The sequence below is a fragment of the Halichoeres trimaculatus genome, unplaced genomic scaffold, assembly GCF_033239565.1.
Source record: "Halichoeres trimaculatus isolate MK-OKI-2021-1 unplaced genomic scaffold, fHalTri1.1 fHalTri1_scaffold_17, whole genome shotgun sequence".
NCBI classification, from domain to species: Eukaryota; Metazoa; Chordata; class Actinopteri; order Labriformes; family Labridae; genus Halichoeres; species Halichoeres trimaculatus.
In genome coordinates this window covers 1445314-1463643 of record NW_027437195.1, presented here as the reverse complement: position 1 = coordinate 1463643, position 18330 = coordinate 1445314, and the positions used below count along the sequence as shown (strand labels likewise).

Genomic DNA, 18330 nt, shown 5'->3' with positions numbered 1-18330 from the left:
TGCCGTGGTACTTCAGAGAGAAAGAGCGGCGCCATCGTGAGAAAAGATGACTCAGGTCATGACGAGGATCAAAGGATGGAGCGCCAGAGAGGAACAAGATTGTTTTGTTTGTTCTTTGGCTCAAAAACAGAAAGAGACATAAAAGAAGAGAATCCACTCTTCTTAGGTAGTTTTGGTGTTTACATAGTCAGAGAAAACAATCTCTTGGGTCTTAAAGATTGTTCCTGAAACTCTGAAAATGGCTGGCAGCCAATGGATAAAACGTGTGTTTATTTTTATAACGCATTAATTTGTGGTGTCATTAATTAACTTAATTAACATGTTAAAGTGACAGCCCTATGATATTTTTTTACCACATAAACACACAAAAGTACCCAAAAATAGTACCAATTGTCAGGTATCGGTATGTACTGTTTCAGATGTGAAGGGTACCCATCCCCAGTCCTCTGGGACCTCGGGCCTTGTTGAAGCCAGAAGACCGTCTCTGAACAATTCCAGCTTTGAAGCAGACAGGCTGTAGACCACTCTGGGTGACCCTCCTGTCAGCTGAGAAGAAACTGAGGCGTTGATCCACAGGGGCTCACTAGAACTGGACCATAGAAGACTGTAAACACATCTCCTGGTCTGGTGAGTCTATATTTCTGCTCCACATTCAGATGGTCGGCTCAGGATTTGGAGGAAACAACATGAAAGCATGGATCCATCCTGCCTTGGATCAACCATTAAAGGTCTTAATGGTTTGGTAAAAACACATCCCTCTGATGTTCTAGTGAGAGTTTAAAGCTGCAGCTTTCTGTCTGAAACCTGTCATCACAAACACCAGAAACTTGAATTTTCCTCTTTATTACAATAAATCTGTTTTCATCACATCAGAAACATAAAAACCATCATATGTCAGTGTGTAACAGGGAGAGCTGGATATAAAAGGATAGACACAGGAGTGCAAAACCACCACTGTCACTTTGAGCTGGTCTTGTTGGGTCTCCGTCTCTTAGCGAGTCCAGGTGACGTCTGGGTCCCCGTCTCCACCAGTCTGGATTTGGGGTCACCCTGTTTCTTGGCGGTGGGGACCTTCTTGGGTCTGGGACTTTTTTTCTTTCCGTTCACCTCTGCAGGGTAAATTCATGAGCGTTAAAGAGGTCAGTGATCCTCAACTGCAGTCAAACCAGGTCGCGTGTGAATGATACGGAAGCCCTGAAGGTCAAAGGCTGGAACATTTTACATCCATAACAAAGTTTGAACTGAGGGTGAAGATAACAGCAGACGTGACGTCTCACTCTGTTTGTTTTCTGAAATATCTTTTCCCTGCAGGATATTTTCTGCTTTTGATGAAATATTTGCTGTTGACCTTCAGGGCCACCATAGAAAAAGCTGTGAAGATGAGTGTAAACAAAGAGAGTAAACTCAGGTGTGAGTGTGTGTAAAATCAGACGCGTACCTTTCGTCTTTGTTTCTCTCTTCTTCTTGACGGGGCTTCCATCCGTCTCACTCTCTGTGCCCTCTGCTTTCTTCCTCTTGGTGGTTTTCTAAAAGGAGAGCATGAAGACACGCACTGAAGCCAGCCGCAGATGTGTTCAACATACACGTGACTTACTGAGCTGTCTACATTTCCAAACAGCACAAATATCAATCAGACAGATGAAACTTGCTGCTCCCCTCTGTGAGCGCCATCTACAGAAAGGCTGAGTCCTAACACTGACAGAGGAGTGAGGGCCGTCACTCAGACATTAAATCCTTGGTGTCTTCGCTCTCTAAACCTCAAATCAACCAGAAAAGCTCACACAGCTTTGTTCTGTAGGTCTGGATTATTTCTCACTCCAGCTCATCTGTTTTCAGGATCCTGGTTGTGAGGGATCAAATTGTTCATTCATTTCCTGTAACTTCATGGTCTCTGCAGAAATCAAAGCTCATGTTTGGTCTGTGAGAGTCCTACCTTAATAAGCCCCCCTCCCCCTAACCCCCTTTAACTCGACTACAGCCCGTTTATTCCTCTGATGTGAAAAAGTCTACCTCATGATCACCATGCAGCGCCCGCTGAGGTGAACAGATTGTAGAGATAATTACATACAATAACCAGCACCAGGGCCAAGTAACCCTTTGGCTGGCAATGCCACGTGCCCGGTGACTTTTTCCATATGCACAGAGGGTGAGAGAGAGTGGGGGGGTGGCGGTGCAGAGGATGATGGGAGAATGAAACAGTCTGTTGGAGGGAATAAACAGTTTAGTTTTGAGCACCTTTTCAACCTGACAACCACCATCACTGAATGAAAACAGTCTGTCAACAAACCCTTAAAACAGACTGTTTTCATTCAGTGAGGAACCTTGAGTGAGAAACCTTAAAACAGAAAAAACATACACTACCTGATCAAAAGCTGCCACCGAAAAAAGGTCACACACTCTAATATTTGGTTGGACCGCCTTTAGCTTTGATTACAGCACGTATTCTCTGTGGCATTGTTTCAATAAGCTTCAGCAATGTCAGAAGATTTATTTCCATCCAGTGTTGCGTTAATTTTTCACCAAGATCTTTCATTGATGATGGTAGAGTCTGACCGCTGCACAAAGCCTTCTCCAGCACTTCCCAAAGATTCTCAATGGAGTTAAGGTCTGGACTCTGTGGGGGCCAGTCCATGTGTGAAAATGATGTCTCATGATCCCTGAAACACTCAGGGAAGAAAAACTCCACTGATGGAATAACCTGAGCTGTTTCCCAAAGCCCAGGTACCTTGCCTTGCTTTGGTCTCATGTGGGCGTGGGGTGGTGTTCCAATGTTCATGTCCTGCAGAGGCATATGTCCTCTGGTTAGCATGTGGCTAATTGACCAAGGATACACAGGTGTATCCTTCGCTGCCTGGCCATGGCTATAAATACCCAACAACATGCAAAGCGCAAATCTATGAAAAAGGAAAAAAACGGAAGGAAAAGACGCACCAGAGAGAGACGCTCCAGCGGAGGCATGCGGTAAATTCCAATTCAAATGTAAGTAACAAAAGACATCTCTGAAAAGAACTTATACCATGTCCAACACTGAACTCTTTTGTGTGTCACTCACGTAACTATAATTACTGAGAAGCTGCACCTGCAGATTATCAATGATGTGACAATAAAAAAGCAAAAAGCGTACAAAAGTGGCAAGCTATGACAATATTTGTAGCTGCTTGAGCATACGGTCTACCGTATTTTCCGCACCTAAGGCGCACCTAAAAGCCTTCGGTTTTCTCAAAAGCAGTGCGCCTTATAATCCGATGCACCTTATATATGGATCAATATTGCTTAATCATGGCTACCATAGTTAGGGGGCGTCACAGGAGTAACAGCGGTAAGCAGTAAGAACCTGTAAAGAGGAATTCTGCTAAGTGCTAACATTAGCTCACAGGCTGGCCCGGGCTTCTTCTCTTGTTCATTGTTAGAGCACTACAGCGCCCCCCAAAGGTCTGGCATTTGAACTGATCTCTGAAAATGGCTTTTGTAAACGGCAAAAACGGCTTCGTCTTTACAGCACACTTTTTTTGAAAACTGCACAGAAAATAGTTGGATAGGAAAATGTGCAGCTCCATGTGGATGTAGCCTGAGTTTGACTGACTTATTGACTGTTTTGTTGACATTCCCTTTATCGCAGCTCCATCTAGTGGATGCATAACGCAACCCCAGCCACTACTTTAGCTTCTACTCTATGCGCCTTATAATGTGGTGCGCCCTATGTATGAAAACAGTTTTCAAATAGGCCAGTCATTGAAGGTGCGCCCTATATTCTGAAGCGCCTTGTAGTGCGGAAAATACGGTACTCCCACATTTGTAGAAACTTTCCAAGCACTGTCCACAGTGCAAAACATAATGTGAGACAATGTATCTCCAATTACATATACATTTGTGACAGGAATCTGATGGTAAAAGACATGCCTTTGTAGGCTGTTCCATTAGCATCTTCTTTTGAGCAGAGGCAGGACACTTGCCTTGGATTGGAAGGAAGTGGCTTCGGAGGCTCTGCCTTCAAAGGCAAGGCAAGGTACCTGGGCTTTGGGAAACAGCCCTGGGCATTCAGGATGTTCAGGTAGTCAGCTGACCTCATTCTTTGAGCACAGACTGTTGCTGAACCTAGACCTGACCAACTGCTACCCCAGATCACAGACTGCCCCCACAGGCTTGGACAGTAGGCACTAGGCATGATGGGTGATCACTTCATCTGCCTCTCTTCTGACCCTGATGACCCATCACTCTGGAAAAGGGTCAGTCTGGACTCATCAGACCACATGACCTTCTTCCATTGCTCCAGAGTCCAAGCTTTATGCTCCCTAGCAAACTGAGGCCTTTTTTTCGAGTTAGCCTCACAGATGAGTGGTTTTCTTAAAGCTACACAGCTGTTCAGTCCGAATCCCTTGAGTTCTCTTCACATAGTGTGGAAATGCTCTAACTTTCTCTATTAAACATTGCCCTGAGTTCTACTGTTGTTTTTCTTCCATTTAATTTCACCAAACATTTAAGTGATGGCCGATCACCATCATCTAGGATTTCCAGTCACATTTCTTCCTGGAAGACGATGGGTCTCCACTGGATTCCAGTTTTTAATAATGTGTTGGACAGTTCTTACCCAGTTTTAGTAGTTTCTGCAATCTCCTTAGATGTTTTCTCTGCTTGATGGATGCCAATGATTTGACCCTTCTCAAACAGACGATCAGATCTTTTCCATGACCACAAGATGTGAATTTCCACATGGTTGTTAAAGAAATGAGAAGTAGCCCATTGCACCAGTTGGTGTTAATTAACTTGTTGCCAGCTAAAAGATAATCACCCATGTAATAATTATCCAATAGGAGGCTCGTACCTGTTTGCTTAGTTAAATCCAGGTGGAGACATTTTTTTTGGCCAGGCAGTGTATTAGTGAGTTAGTCATTTAACCTGTGAGGAGTTTTTATCTGGATATGACTCAAACTGAAATCATAAGAATGAGTCAAACAGAAGCAAAGAAAACCATGGTCAGGGTAGGGATCCAGAGTTAGACCTTCACATGGTCCTCTCTGTCCCTGTTCAGGTGCTGCTACAAAGACTTCTTTCTATCATGCAGAAAAGTGTCGGACAGTACTCTGCGTTCTCAGGACCTCTTCATGCTCTCTGACCCAAACGCTCGGACACTAGGAAAAGGGTTTTTGGGTTCTCTGCACCCTCAGCTTGGAACCTGCTGCACAACAACTTAAAGCTGAAGGAGCTGGTGTACTTAAATGTTTTTAAATCTAAAATGAAAGACGAGGAGGCAGGTTCTGTAAGATTTCAATGTTTTAGCTCGCCTGTTTAAGTGATTCACAGAACAACGCCTTGATTTTAAATACATAACCTTGATTTTTGTTGACTGTGCTTTGTCTCTTTTTGATCTTTCCGTCTGTAACTTTGTGTCTTCTACTGCCTGTCTTGCCCAGGTCTCCCTTGAAAAAGAGGTTTTAAATCTCAATGGGACCAACCTGGTGAAATAAAGATTTAATAAAATAAAAAACTCTGATTCTGGTGAAACAAAGTCAGTCCCAGCTCATCATAGACCAGTGCTTCAAGGATCTGGGAAACTATCACAGTTGGCTTCGATGGACTCAGATTAACACCTCGTCACAGAGCGGCTCAGCTCAGACTCATCAGAGCTGGTAAACTGTGTTTTGTAACCTCACTGTGCATGTGTGTGTGCTCACCTTAGCAGGTGCAGCTCCATTAACAGCTGAGAACTCCAGTTTTCCGTCGTCTTTGGCTTGGATTGATTTCAGACCAGCCTGCAGGATGGAGCGGAGTTTCTCATACGCAGGTTTGTCCTGGTAGCCCAGAGACTGGACTTCCTCCATGAACCTCTGGATCTCATCTGCAACACAAGAGATTTCAAAATAAAAGCCTGTGAACAGGAAGGAAACCTTGACAATCCCATCCACACACTGAAGCATGATGGTGTCAGCATCATGCTGTGGGGATGTTTTCAGCAGCAGAAACTGGGGGACCAGTCAGAGGTGAGGGAAATATCAATGAAGCAATGGACAGAGCCATCCTGGATGAAAACCTGATCTAGAGCACTTTGGACCTCATACTGGTACCAGGGTTCAGCTTTCAGCAGGACAATGACCTTAAGACCACAGCCAAAATATCAAAAGAGGGGCTTTAGGCCGACTCTGTGAAGGTTCTTGAGGGGCCCAGCCAGAGCCCAGACCTGAACCTAATCCAACATCTCTGGAGAGATCTGAAAATGACTGTGCACCAACACTCCCCATTCGACCTGATGGAGCTGAGAGGTGCAGCACAGACAAACAGACCAAAGAGAGGTGAGCTAAGCCTGAGGCTTCATACTCAAGCAGACTGGAGGCTGTGCCTGCTTCCAAAGGTGAGTCAACTAAGAACTGAGCAAAGGCTGTGGACACTGATGGTCATGTGATGCCTGAGTTAAATAAATCTGCCAAAAAATTCATAAAATGTTTTTCATGTTGTCATTATGGGATGTTGTTTGTAAAATTTGGGGAAAAAACATTTTTTTATTTTTCTTTATTTATTTCATTCTGTAATGAGACTGTAACATGACAACATGTGGAAAGAGTGGAGCTCTGTGACTAGTTCCTTTATGAACTCCATCCGTTCTTTATCATCCCGCGAGCTGAAATGAATGAAATGAGGGGTTTATTAAAATAAACTTATAACAGAAAAAACTAACTGAGATAATTATTAGATCAGTGGGATGAATAAAAAAGGGTCAAGCTTAAAGTAAAAAATAGATGAAGAGTCCTGAGATAAAATTAAAAAAATAAAATCACAGGGAGCCTCTTGGAATCCTAAGATTTACAGCCATGTTGGAGTTTTTCCTTTTCAGGAGCTTCAGAAGAGACGTGTGGAGGTTTTATTTTTTGGTTCTCATTAACAGAAGCCTCTTTGTGTACAGAACACTCTCCAACACTGCATCAGAGCTGTGTTTAAAATCAGAACCAAACCAAACACACCCTCAAACCTCTGTATGAATCAAATCATTTACCCCTGTGTGTGAGAGAGAGTGAGTGTTCATGAGTGTGTGTTTCTCACCTGGCTTGTCTTGGGGGGAGAAGCACTTGTCCATAAATTCGGGGATCTTTTCTTGGCTCCTGCAGAAACAAAAGTTTAAAATGTGTTTCAAACTCCTCCTGTCTGATCTAATGTGTCTGCTGTCATTTACAGTCAACCATCCCATGTGTGAGCATTGGCTGCAGGCGTCTCCCACCTGATCTTGGAGTCCCTGACGTAGAGTGGGTCCTGCAGTTTGTCCTCCCAGGGCAAACGTCCACACAGCCACTGAACCATGCAGTAACTCAGGATCTCCAGGTCACTGCGTCTGCAAGGAGCTGCAGGACAGAGCGAAGAGACGAGGCATCAATGAAAGGATGAGATAATCACATTTACCTAATAAACAGTTTAAACAGCTGTGTCATCTGATGTGAAGGTGTATGTGTGTAACTACATGCTCCTTTGTGAGCGTCAATGCTGGTGAACTCGATGGTGCCGTCGTGACATCTCTTAGGATCTTCTTTGTATTCTTTCAGGACTCCATCAGGAGCGTATCTGTACGCCAGCCCGTAATCCACCAAATAGACCTACAAAAAACACATGCGTACGTATGTACACACACACACGCACGCACACAGAGTCAATGAGCAGGACTGTGTCTGTTTGTGCAGCACAGGTAGAGACAGAGCAAACAGTGGGAGCACAGGGAGCAGCCTGGTCCAGGCTCTGAGGTTTAATTTCTGCTGTTGTAGACCGTTAGTTATTAGCTCTAATAAAGAGACACGCAGCAATAAAAGCAAAGCTACATCCAAACAACTCCAGGGGGAAATATTACAATAATTTAGCTGCTAAAAAACAAAACAACCTCACCTAGCATTAAACTCCCGAGGGGCCCATTTTTAAATTGTCATTTATAAATAGCTCTTTAATAACAGCACCAATGATACATTATTAATCTTCAAATTAAATATTTGCCCCTGCCTTGTTTGCTGCAGAAGCTCTTAGCTGCTGCCATCTAATCTCCCCCTGTTTGAGACACTCACACACACACTCACTCACACACACACACACTCCTCTGCAGGCCTTAATTGAATCTAATGAAGCAGCACGAGTGTGTTATGATGAAAAACAATCATTTCCTGCTCTCAGGAGCAGATCTGAGGTCAGAGCAGCACCCTCATCATAAAAGCATCAAAACAGCAGCTCCGGATATTTTCAGCACGTGATCTTTTTCACAAACACAACCCGGTGTTTTCAGGGACGTGCTGCTGTGTCTCACTCTCACCTGGTTGGGATCACTGTGGCTCAGCATGAGGTTGGATGCCTTGATGTCAGCGTGGACGTACTCATGTTCATGGATGTACTCCAGGATGTCCAACTAAACGAGACAACACACAGGTCTCACTTTGTATGTGTGCTGAGAGACAAGACCACACACAGGGCACGCTCTGTGGAGCAGTATCTAGAGCTCAGCTGAGGAGAGATGATGTGGGAACATAAATATGACCAGGCTTTATGATGGTTGATAGGTGCTATGACACAAATGTCCCCAGCAGAGGATCTGCACAGCCTTTGGACATGTTTCAGCTATTTTCAGGACAACCTTAAATCTGTGTTAGATGAAGCTACTTTATTCCATGCAGTTATCAACACCCTCTCAAAGAATAAACCATCTTATGATGGATGAACCAACCAGTCGAAGACCCAACTGCAGCACCAGCTTTCTGGAAAACCTTTTTCCCCCTTCTTCAAACTTCTTCTGCAAGTCTGTGCCCAGTCTGTCAATAACCATGAACCTGTACCTGCAGTGAGAGAGAGAGGTCAAAAAGTGAGGGGGTGGGGGGTAACGTACTCCGCCATTAAACATAAGCAGTCCTTGTCCTGGTCTCACCTGCTCCCTCCTCTCTCATGTAGACCTGAGCCCCAGTACCTGGGGACTCCTAGAGTTTTCAGCTTGTGGCTCTTCATCCAGCTCTGAACTGCAGAAAAACAGAACAGGATCAGGAGCGTGTGAGGAACTGTCTTCAGCCCTAAACATCTGAAATTATGGGATAAATCTGTGAAAACATCAGCGTGTGTCTGAAAGGCAGGTGTACATATCTGATGGCTATGCTGCTCAAAGTAATAAGAGAAGGAATGGGGGAGGAGGGGGTGGGGGGCACAAGCTAATCTGCTGCTGGGACAAATATTTACCAACATCATGAGGTTCCAGCATGAATAAAATATGAGCCTGTGGTTCCTTAGTAATATAACAGTTAATTGTCAGGGGAGATTGACATTTGGAGTGTTATTATATAAAATGCAAAGCTGTGGCCCGGGGGCAAAAAAACAGCCCCCCCCACAGGGCCCCTCTGTGCTTCAGATTCAAGAGGGTGTCTTTTTAATTAAGAAAGTTGTCTTTCTTTTATTTGTTTGCACCAAGAAACTCTGCTATGACGAAAAGGCTAACTTAAACTCTACTGTTTGTGTGTGTGTGTGTGTGTGTGTGTTTGTGTGTGTGTGTGTGTGTGTGTGTGTGTGTGTGTGTGTGTGTGTGTGTGTGTGTGTGTGTGTGTTATGAGTTGATTCTCTTACTCAGATCAGGCTTGGCAGCTCTCATGTAGAATTTGAGCTCAGAGAACAGAGGGCCGTTGTCGCTGGGTTCCTGTGGACACAGTGACCATCACCAGCTCAGACACAGCACTGTAACCATGAACACCACCGCTCCAACAGAGAGCGGCGCCAGTTCTAACATCTTTAAGGATAAATACGTTTGGTTAAACTAATACATACACACAGGCAGGGCTTGACATTAACTTTTTTTGCCCACCAGCCACTGTGGCTAGTGGTTTCCCCAAATTACTAGCCACTCAGCATTTTCACTAGCCACAATTTTGTTGTTGGATAATTATGTTTAATGTGATTAAAGCCAATAATGAAATGCTAAAGTTTACTTGAACTTAATCTACAACCTTTTTAAATGTAAATGACCCCTGTTTACACTCAGATAAAGACTACATAAATGTTTAATGCCACTTTTGAAACAGTCGTGTGGAGGGTTGTGCTTCTTTAATGTGAAAGTATGCCGTCCATTAAGACAAAGTCATAAAAGGAGTAGTTTATTGTTGCATTTGATAAAAGTTGTGAACATTGGAGATCAAATATGTATGTATATATATATACAACATATAAAAGTCACACTGGACTTTAAGTCTTATTTATTTAGAATGATTTGGTTTGTTTACAGTATTTTCACATTTGGAGCTTTAAATTATTTTTCCTACAGCTCCTCATATCTGTGACCAGTTTCTCTACATGCGCTCCTCTCCTCTCCTCCTCCGCTCTAGGTGAGTGTTGCTGGTGAGATTGGTGCAGTATGAGTTTAAATAAGCTCCATCCGATAAACGTCCTCACTTTTAAAAACTTACAGGAGTTTTGGCGCTAGTTTGTGACTCAGAGCCTGGAATCTTTATACAATGGAGAGCGAAAAAGACGTGAGTGAAGTTTTAAATTGCGTTATCAGGCGCTAAACAGCGGGAGTGGTCACGGTGTCCAAGCGGGAGTCTGGAGATTAATGAGCGCATCTCAGCAGTTACGTCAGCAAAAGACTTGGTGAATGGACCAATAAGCAAACACTGTATGCAGGTGGTGCTCATGGAACTTGTAGTGCCATAGTCTCATATTGCACTAGCTTTAGTATTTTAGATGCTGTTTCAGAAAACTACAATTACATAATTCAACCTGCCACAGTGGCTAGTAGAAGTGGCAGTGTTACCCACCCAGCTGTAATTCACTCGCATTCGGCGGGCTGGTGGGTGTTAATGTCAAGCCCTGTACACAGGTATGAGGAGGTTAACCTGCAAAGAGGACTAGCTCTGCTAATGACAGCCACACCCTGCTAACAGAGGTGAGTTTACCTGCTGTGTTCCAGAGTTAAGCTGTGTTAAAGGAATCATGCTCGTTTCTGTTTTCTAACCAATCGATCAGATCTTCCCTAAATCACATAAAATAAATGTTCTTTCTTTAACATTGTTGACTTTGTTGTATTTAATAGTGTGATTCTACTGTTACATAAACTAAAAGTGGTTTCACATCTTGTCTTTCTCTGCCTGTGTTGATGGTGTTTATTAGAACTGTTCCTGAACCAGTTGCCCCTCAGAGACCAGTTAAAGGTCTGATCTTTAAGGAGGACGACCCAAACTGCTCATTAATGACTCAGTTTATACTCATAAAACACAAAGAACACTTTATCGGCTCTTGTGCTGACTCACTGTATTTTGCAAGATGAAATTTAGGTATCAACTTTTTAAAATAAAGTAGAAAACATCACATGAGGAGAGGTTTGAACATGTGCCTCAGGACTAAGCACGTGGTGTTTACTGAAACGTGTAAATGAGACAGTTACAGTTACATGTTCAGAGTTTGCTGAATCTCACCACTTTGATCACATATCGAGCATCTGCACCCACAGGCTTGGCAGAGTTCTCTTCAGCTGAGGAGAAACAGGAAGGATTGTGTCACGGTAGAAACTTCTCCTACAACACTTAATGCTGGAATGAAGAGTAACTTTACGTCAAGTTACATTTACATGAAAAGCCAAGCACAACAACACTGGTGTCTGAGTTTTTCATTATCTAAACATCATGTGACGATGTCATCAGACTGACCCAGATAAATGAGACCAAAGCCTCCCTGTCCCACAGGAGCCCCCAGCTTCCAGGACTTCTTTCCAGTGTCTGTGAGGACCTCTCCAGGTGGGAACTCCTCTGCCAGTTTCCTCTTAGCAGGAGCTCTGCCTTTCCCTGCAGCCTTGGCCTTAGGAGGCATCTGAAACACACACACACACACACACACACACACACACACAGAGGAAGATGTTATCTCAGCTCCATGCATTTATCGCACAAGGATAAAGTTGCATTTTATGACAGATTTAAAAAATGGTGGAAAAAAAAGCTTAAAATCAATACTCATTCTTGTCTTTAAAAAAGTTGGAGTACTTTTCCCCCCTTGCTACTCTTGTGCAAAAAGTGTAAGTGTCTCATATTTGAGGTCACAAAAGTGAAGCCCCTTTTTTCTATTATTATTATTATTTTTTTTACTATCACCTAAACGCCTTGTGACGCATAGAAAAAACAGTAGGATCTGAGTGAAGAGCAGTTGGCTCAATAAAGCAGCAGGACAACCTCCCTCCCCTGATTTCAAACCAATAAAGGGACACTTTTTTTTTTTTTTTTGATAAAAATGACAGCACTGACAGTGACAGTGTTCTTTTTAAAAGTCCATTTTGGGATCTTAGTGTTGGCATGTTAGTGTTGTGTTGCTACTGAATGTTGGTTATTAGGCAAATCATATGGCTTACAGTGCATATGGACACTAGTATCTGTAAATAGGTGGAGCTCTGTACAAACTGGCCAACAGATCAGGATCTACAGTAATCCCAGGACCCTGATTGTTTTCAGTCAGTGCAGAGCTGTGGGCCGATGTCTTTAAAAAGTATACAATAGGTTAAAATTGTAGATGTTATAATGATATTATTTACTTCTTATTAATAATTGTTCATACAGAGTGTTTTGTTGGGGTAAACCCTGTTCATTAAACCTCTAATTAAACAGTACCGTTCAGTCTGTGTATAGATACTTTTCTGTAGCAGAGCTGTTGGCTGTGTGGTACCAAAGAAGGACATGTCACAGTTAGAGGTGCCCAGGAAGTCACTGTCTGATGCCACCGCACTGAAAACACTGTTTGATGTCTACCTTTGCATATCAAAGTTTAAAATCCTCGTATTATGACAACTCTATGTAGAGCTTATTGAAACAATAACTTAGTGTCAGGAAATGTCATTTTGAACCTTAGCTCTAGTTAAAGCATGAAAACGAACTGGTTTGTCCCCTCTTCTGTTGTGTACGAGTCGAGTTAGCTCAGAGTTAACCACATCCTAAGACCAGCCCTGCTGATGTCTGAAACAGGAAATATCTGTGAAATATTATCTGTGTTAAGGTTGACACAGTCCTCCTGTTTAACACTGCAGGGCTGGATAACCGAGCGGAGCAGGTGGATGGATGCTTATCAGCCATGCTAACGTTTACACAGTGTTTCTAAGGAGGCTGCTTAGCCCTTATGTTAACGTTTACAACGTGTTTCTACAGATGCTCATTAGCCATGCTAGCGTTTACACTGTGTTTGTATGGAGACTGATTAGCTCTGATGCTAACGTATACACAGTGTTTCTATGGATGTTCATTAGCTGTGATGCTAATCGCGCTAATACGTTAGCATTGTCAGTTAGCTGCGGAACGTTGCCGTCTGATAACACGGACTCTTGTGGTTATAAACGCCGTTCATGAAACAGAAACTCACGCGTGTTTCTCTATTAAATGATGAAGATGATACAGACCGTGGTTTGGTGGTTTCTGTAGTTTTGTAGTCTTTCTCTGACTCTCCGTTAAACTCAGGACCAAACTTCCCGCAAAACTACCGGTCAGGAAGTGACGTCACCACAACATGATATTCTATTGGTCGATTACTCTGCGTTGGCTCCTACGTGGGTATTGTGGTTGGACCGTTGAACCACGCTGAACCCGTCGGATGTTCGATTTTTCTCCACAGGTGACGAACAGTTTTTCTCTCTGCTCGATCAGTAATTTTGGTTCTTAAAAGCCTTCTGTGCTCATATGATTCCTACACTTTAAGGTAATCATTACAGTGTTATCAGAGCTTTGTTAGAGATATCCATAGTCCTCCGTTATCAGCCATACAAACTACATTTAGATGACAGCAGTTGAATGTCCACTCATAATCTCAGTTCTTTAAATGATTGTATTTTTCTTGTCATAATATCACAGGGGACATTTGTTATAGATACATATTATTCAAAATAACATCACAAATACCTGGAATGATTTGATGTGTTTGAAGTTATAACCTATTAACTGGATCATTTGTCTGATATGAAGTTAAACATTATTTTGTGTGGTGTAAAAGCAGGTTCCCTTCACATTAGGGGCAAAAGCAACACTTTGTAGAAGACTGGCTGTGGCTATCTGAAGTGACAATTGTGTAGTAGATTTTCTTTTTTCCCCCTATGAACTAGGACTTACAGTTAAGTTTGTTCCGTTTAAAAATATTTTATTTTTACTTGACTTGTTCCTTTGAAGACCTGTTTTAATCAATGATCCCTAGCAATATAATAATAGTATAGAAAAAGGGGCTGTGAGGAAATTCCAAGGGTTTTTGAATAAGTCTTTTTTTTTTTTTTTAGATATATCCTTATCCTAATTCACACTTTAAAATGAGATTATCAGCACCAATATTACAGGATATTTCAAAATGCTACTTCCTAGCACCCCGATGGGGTTGAGCAGGATTTATGCCACCTTTAAGTCTCTATGACAACACCATGCCGGTTGACAAAGTTTTGTAGAGAGAAGAGAGATCTGTGTTATTCTCTGCTGAAAAAAGTTTCTGTGATTAATTTTGTAGTGATGGTGGTCACTGAAGCCTAACTGTCAGACAGAAAAAGGACAGAAGAGCAGATGAAAGATATACAGGAGAGTGAGCACGAGCTACAGGCCAACGCACAAGCTAAAGGCCTAAACACGAGCAAAAGGCAATAACAGAGGCTAAACTCTTGGGGTTATATTGTTCATTCCAACCCACATGCATTAAAAATGAATGCAGATGACTGACAGGACATAACCAGGATAGACCATCAATACACTTCACAGATGTCTTAGAACACCGGGCTGCCAGCTGCCCTAAATAAGAAAATAAGACAACTACTACATTAGCTTGTTGTCACATTTCAAACCGTTGCGCTACTTAACTGTACTGATAAATACCTGAGCTCGGTGCGTTGTATTCAGTAAAAAGTTGTCTTGAACAAAGATTTTTTTTTTGATCCAATCTCCATTTAATTCCAAAACAAACACACCCCTCGCTTAAAGTCTTTACGACAGGCTGCGTGAGACTCTGGGCCAGAAGATGGTGAGGGAGTGCAATTAATTCTGATTAGAATCATTCTAATTGAAGATCTCAGGTCAACTTTTTGCTTGTGACGTGCTCTATTCCAGTCTTATGTTTACATGTGCCTCTACATTTAATCATAACAGCCATTTTACAGATGTGTGACACGCACATATCTGTGAAAACATCATGTCACTATCACAGATGGAGGTTTATTGTCTATTAAGCACAGAAGTTATGATTGTTTTTACACCACCACAGAGCTGTGGCTGAAGGTCCGCAGCCAGTGTTGCCATAACCCCATTAAGAAAAGTTGCTTTTGCCTGTCTGAGAAATTGCTAAAAGTTACTTAATGATGCCATCACCTGATTTGCATAATACGTCATTTACATGCAATTGTCTTGGAAGCTGTTTAGAGAGAGGAGTAGTGTCATGGGAGAGACAGAGCAGGTAGAAACATTGTAAATATGTTTACAACTACAAATGAACTTTCTTCTGTTGATTTTTTAAAAAATGTCTAGATACCAACCCTCCTCCTTTATCCAGGCGTGGGACTGGCAGAAGTGACCCATAAGAGACGCCCACGATGCTTATTTCAACTGCACGAACTCGCCTGCTCTGCCTGCAGTTGGGAGAGACTACAGAAGGTACGTATTTACGTCACTTCCCCTCTGGGAAACGCGCACTGTCGGTCAAACTGAATGGCAAAACATAGAGGTCAACGCAACTGGACCAGGAAAAATGTGGAATATGACATGAAATTTAGGACAGTTGGACTCAATATTGATTGGTTAAAGCTACCACGGAACCAGGGGTCCATGAACATCATCATGTGGCCAGAAATCACATCCTGACATTTATTTATACCTGAATTCAACGCCAGGAAAACACACAATGCAAATCCTTGAAGCTATGAAAGCCTCTATGTGATTCAATTTTTAGTATAAAGTGGATTGACCCCAGTGAGTATATTATCTATCTGTACTTTTGGTATTTAACATGGACTGTATAATTAATAGACATGTAGTCCCCCGACAGTATTTAAGTATAGTTAATATCAAATACTTTATACAACACTGCTACACTTGCTTTATGCTGGAGTTCCCCCTCATTAGGAAAACTGGGTTAGCCTCAGTTTACAAGTCATATCTAGCACAAGGTTCCTAATCACACAAAGACAGAAATGTTTCAGTTATGAAAAATATTGCTGAATTAAAGACGCTTAAATTCAGGGAATGATTTAACCCAAAAAGACAGCATAAATTAACGTTAACTGACACAAAATGGCAACTGCAAATCCAGCTTTGGTTGCCTGGATTGTTTCTGTAAATTGCAGCGATCCATCAGTTTCTCTTCTCTTTGTCTTTCAGTAGCCTGTCTAAAGATAGCTCTGACTGCTTTTCAAACAAGTTTAGACAGTATTTAAAGTATTTAAGCCAGCGCTGCCACTCATCTCCCTCTTGTTTACATGCCAGAGTCTCCAAACTCCAGAAAAAATGCTAGATTTGTCATTAGTTGCTTTTTTGATTACTACATTTTAAGAATAGGGTTCTGAAAAGTCACTAAGTTATTAACAGGGCAAAGACTGGTGGGGACAAGTTGTACACTCACTGTGAGACAGAACATGTGCAGACAGGACCCAGCCTGACAGCTCTCCATTTCAACGTTCACATGACTAAACTTTACTTTTGGTTGGTTTGGGAACAGGATTATTCCACCTATATGAAACTGAATGAAATTTGGCCTCTTTATTCTGATTGAGGTGTTTATCTGGAGCATTTTTACTCGGTTTGGGCTTCTAACCCAACTCTAATCAAAATATTAGGCTCCATGTAAACATAGAGGCATAAGCAGTCAGACCTTGTCCACTTTATGTAGATTAACTTTCCTCGCTGTTGATTTGCCCTTCATGCCTCAAGAGTTTCTGATTAATGTGATGATAGCTTCAGGTTCTTAACTCTTCTATCTGTTAAAAAAAGAATATCAGTGTAAAATTCAGTTAAGAAACAGGATACAGATGCAGCTTTGTATGTGACCGCTGTCTGATTCTGACACAAAACGTTCCCCAGATGCACACCTGAAGGAGACAATCATTAACTCTGTTTCTATCTGGGACAGGTAACAGGGTGCACTGGACTAATTAATTTACATCACTAACATACACCTCAGAGCCTCACAGTAAAACTAAAGGAAAGACTCATAATCTCCTTAAATATGACAGAAAACCAAAAACAGTGTGACACATTCAAAGTCCCTATGAGGACGGTGTCACTGATCTTAAACTAGTCTCACTTTTATCATCCGTTTATAATCCATCATTTGAAGTGAGATTATCAGCAGCAAAATGTGTTCTTTCTAAATGATCTCAGGGTCAGATTCTCCTGAGAGAACATGAATCCATTTACAGCACATAGACCAACAGTCTCTTCCATGACACCATGCTGGCCAGCCAAGTTTAGTGAAGAGAAGAGAGATCTGTGTTTTTCCCGGCTGAAAATGATTTTTGTGATTTATTTTGTGGTAGTGTTGGACACAAGCAGGAATAAACTCCAGTTATTGGTGTGCTTCCTCTAAAAGGCCTGGCTCTGTGGTTGTGTATGGTCTCTGAATGTGTCTGAATCTGTATGTAAATGTGCAGAGCCTGTTTTGAATGAGTCACCTGATACAAACATATTGAGTTTCACTTGCAGCCGGCGTTCAGCTCATGAATAAGATATTGTTTCTTCAGAGTGTGTCCAGGTGATCACAGAGAGCTGCTGGTGGTGTTTGTACATCAGTCGAACATATTCTTCTCTCTTTACATTCATATTATCTCTGTAAGCGTCCCCGAGGTGAGCGCAGGTCGGCGACACATCCGGGGTTTCCTGCCTCCTCCATGGTGGAGCGCTGGACAGAGGTATGACCGGCTGTAGTGACGAAGAGGAGCAGAGTGATGAAGGAGCAGAGACCAACAACAAGAGGCAGAGGAAGAAGAGAAGCAAAGGAGAGAAGCATGTGTCGTTTCCTCCTGACGAGCTCATCGTGTCAGGGTTTGCTGAGCACAGAGACAACGACAGAGAGGGTGAGCTGCAGTTTGGACTTTAACATATTTAACTTTGTTTAAAGTCTCTCCCTAGTGGTCTCTGTGGCCTCTGTCATTCAGAAACATGAACACAGTTTCTGACGGCTCTCTTCTGTTTCAGGGAACAGCTGTGTCACTTTGGCAGAGGTGATTTCGGCCTATGAGCTGAGCTGCAGCAGACATCAGGTGGAGCCTAAAGAGTGCATCCTGCAGCAGCTGCAGGTACACACAGACACACACACACACACACCTCACATACCAGAGCTAGTTTTATTTAAGAATACCAGTCTGTTAGATTTACAGCTTCAAGTTTCTGTGCTCGTCTGTCAAAGTTG

General features: G+C 42.4%; 2 protein-coding genes across 2 annotated transcripts in view; one reads left to right on the top strand and one right to left on the bottom strand.

The window, feature by feature from the left end:
• Positions 1 to 841: 841 nt before the first annotated feature.
• On the bottom strand, positions 842 to 13493 carry vrk1 (VRK serine/threonine kinase 1). Its single transcript, XM_074692131.1, has 13 exons — positions 13367 to 13493; positions 11637 to 11796; positions 11406 to 11461; positions 9565 to 9634; positions 8882 to 8969; positions 8684 to 8792; positions 8276 to 8368; positions 7445 to 7577; positions 7208 to 7328; positions 7033 to 7091; positions 5673 to 5836; positions 1439 to 1526; positions 842 to 1109 (listed from the first exon to the last, which is right to left on the bottom strand). The coding sequence occupies exons 2-13, from the start codon at positions 11794 to 11796 to the stop codon at positions 958 to 960; spliced, it is 1293 nt and encodes a 430-aa protein (XP_074548232.1). The 5' UTR covers positions 13367 to 13493; the 3' UTR covers positions 842 to 957.
• Positions 13494 to 15520: 2027 nt separating this feature from the next.
• LOC141806716 (protein phosphatase 1 regulatory subunit 37) overlaps positions 15521 to 18330 on the top strand; it is a 99444-nt gene continuing 96634 nt past the window's right edge. Inside the window, exons 1-3 of the mRNA XM_074692357.1 lie at positions 15521 to 15581; positions 17768 to 17995; positions 18117 to 18217. Coding sequence (XP_074548458.1) covers positions 15521 to 15581; positions 17768 to 17995; positions 18117 to 18217 — 390 coding nt within the window. The remainder of the gene's footprint in view (positions 15582 to 17767; positions 17996 to 18116; positions 18218 to 18330) is intronic.

What these genes read in the sequence shown, in the direction of transcription:
- vrk1 (XM_074692131.1), bottom strand. Translation starts at nt 11,796, where the DNA reads ATGCCTCCTAAGGCCAAGGCTGCAGGGAAAGGCAGAGCTCCTGCTAAG. An exon ending in TGCAGTTGGGTCTTCGACTG is followed by an intron (nt 8,369 to 8,683) that starts GTTGGTTCATCC and finishes TGTCTCGTTTAG; the next exon opens with TTGGACATCCTGGAGTACAT. An exon ending in GCCACAGTGATCCCAACCAG is followed by an intron (nt 7,578 to 8,275) that starts GTGAGAGTGAGA and finishes TGTTTTTTGTAG; the next exon opens with GTCTATTTGGTGGATTACGG.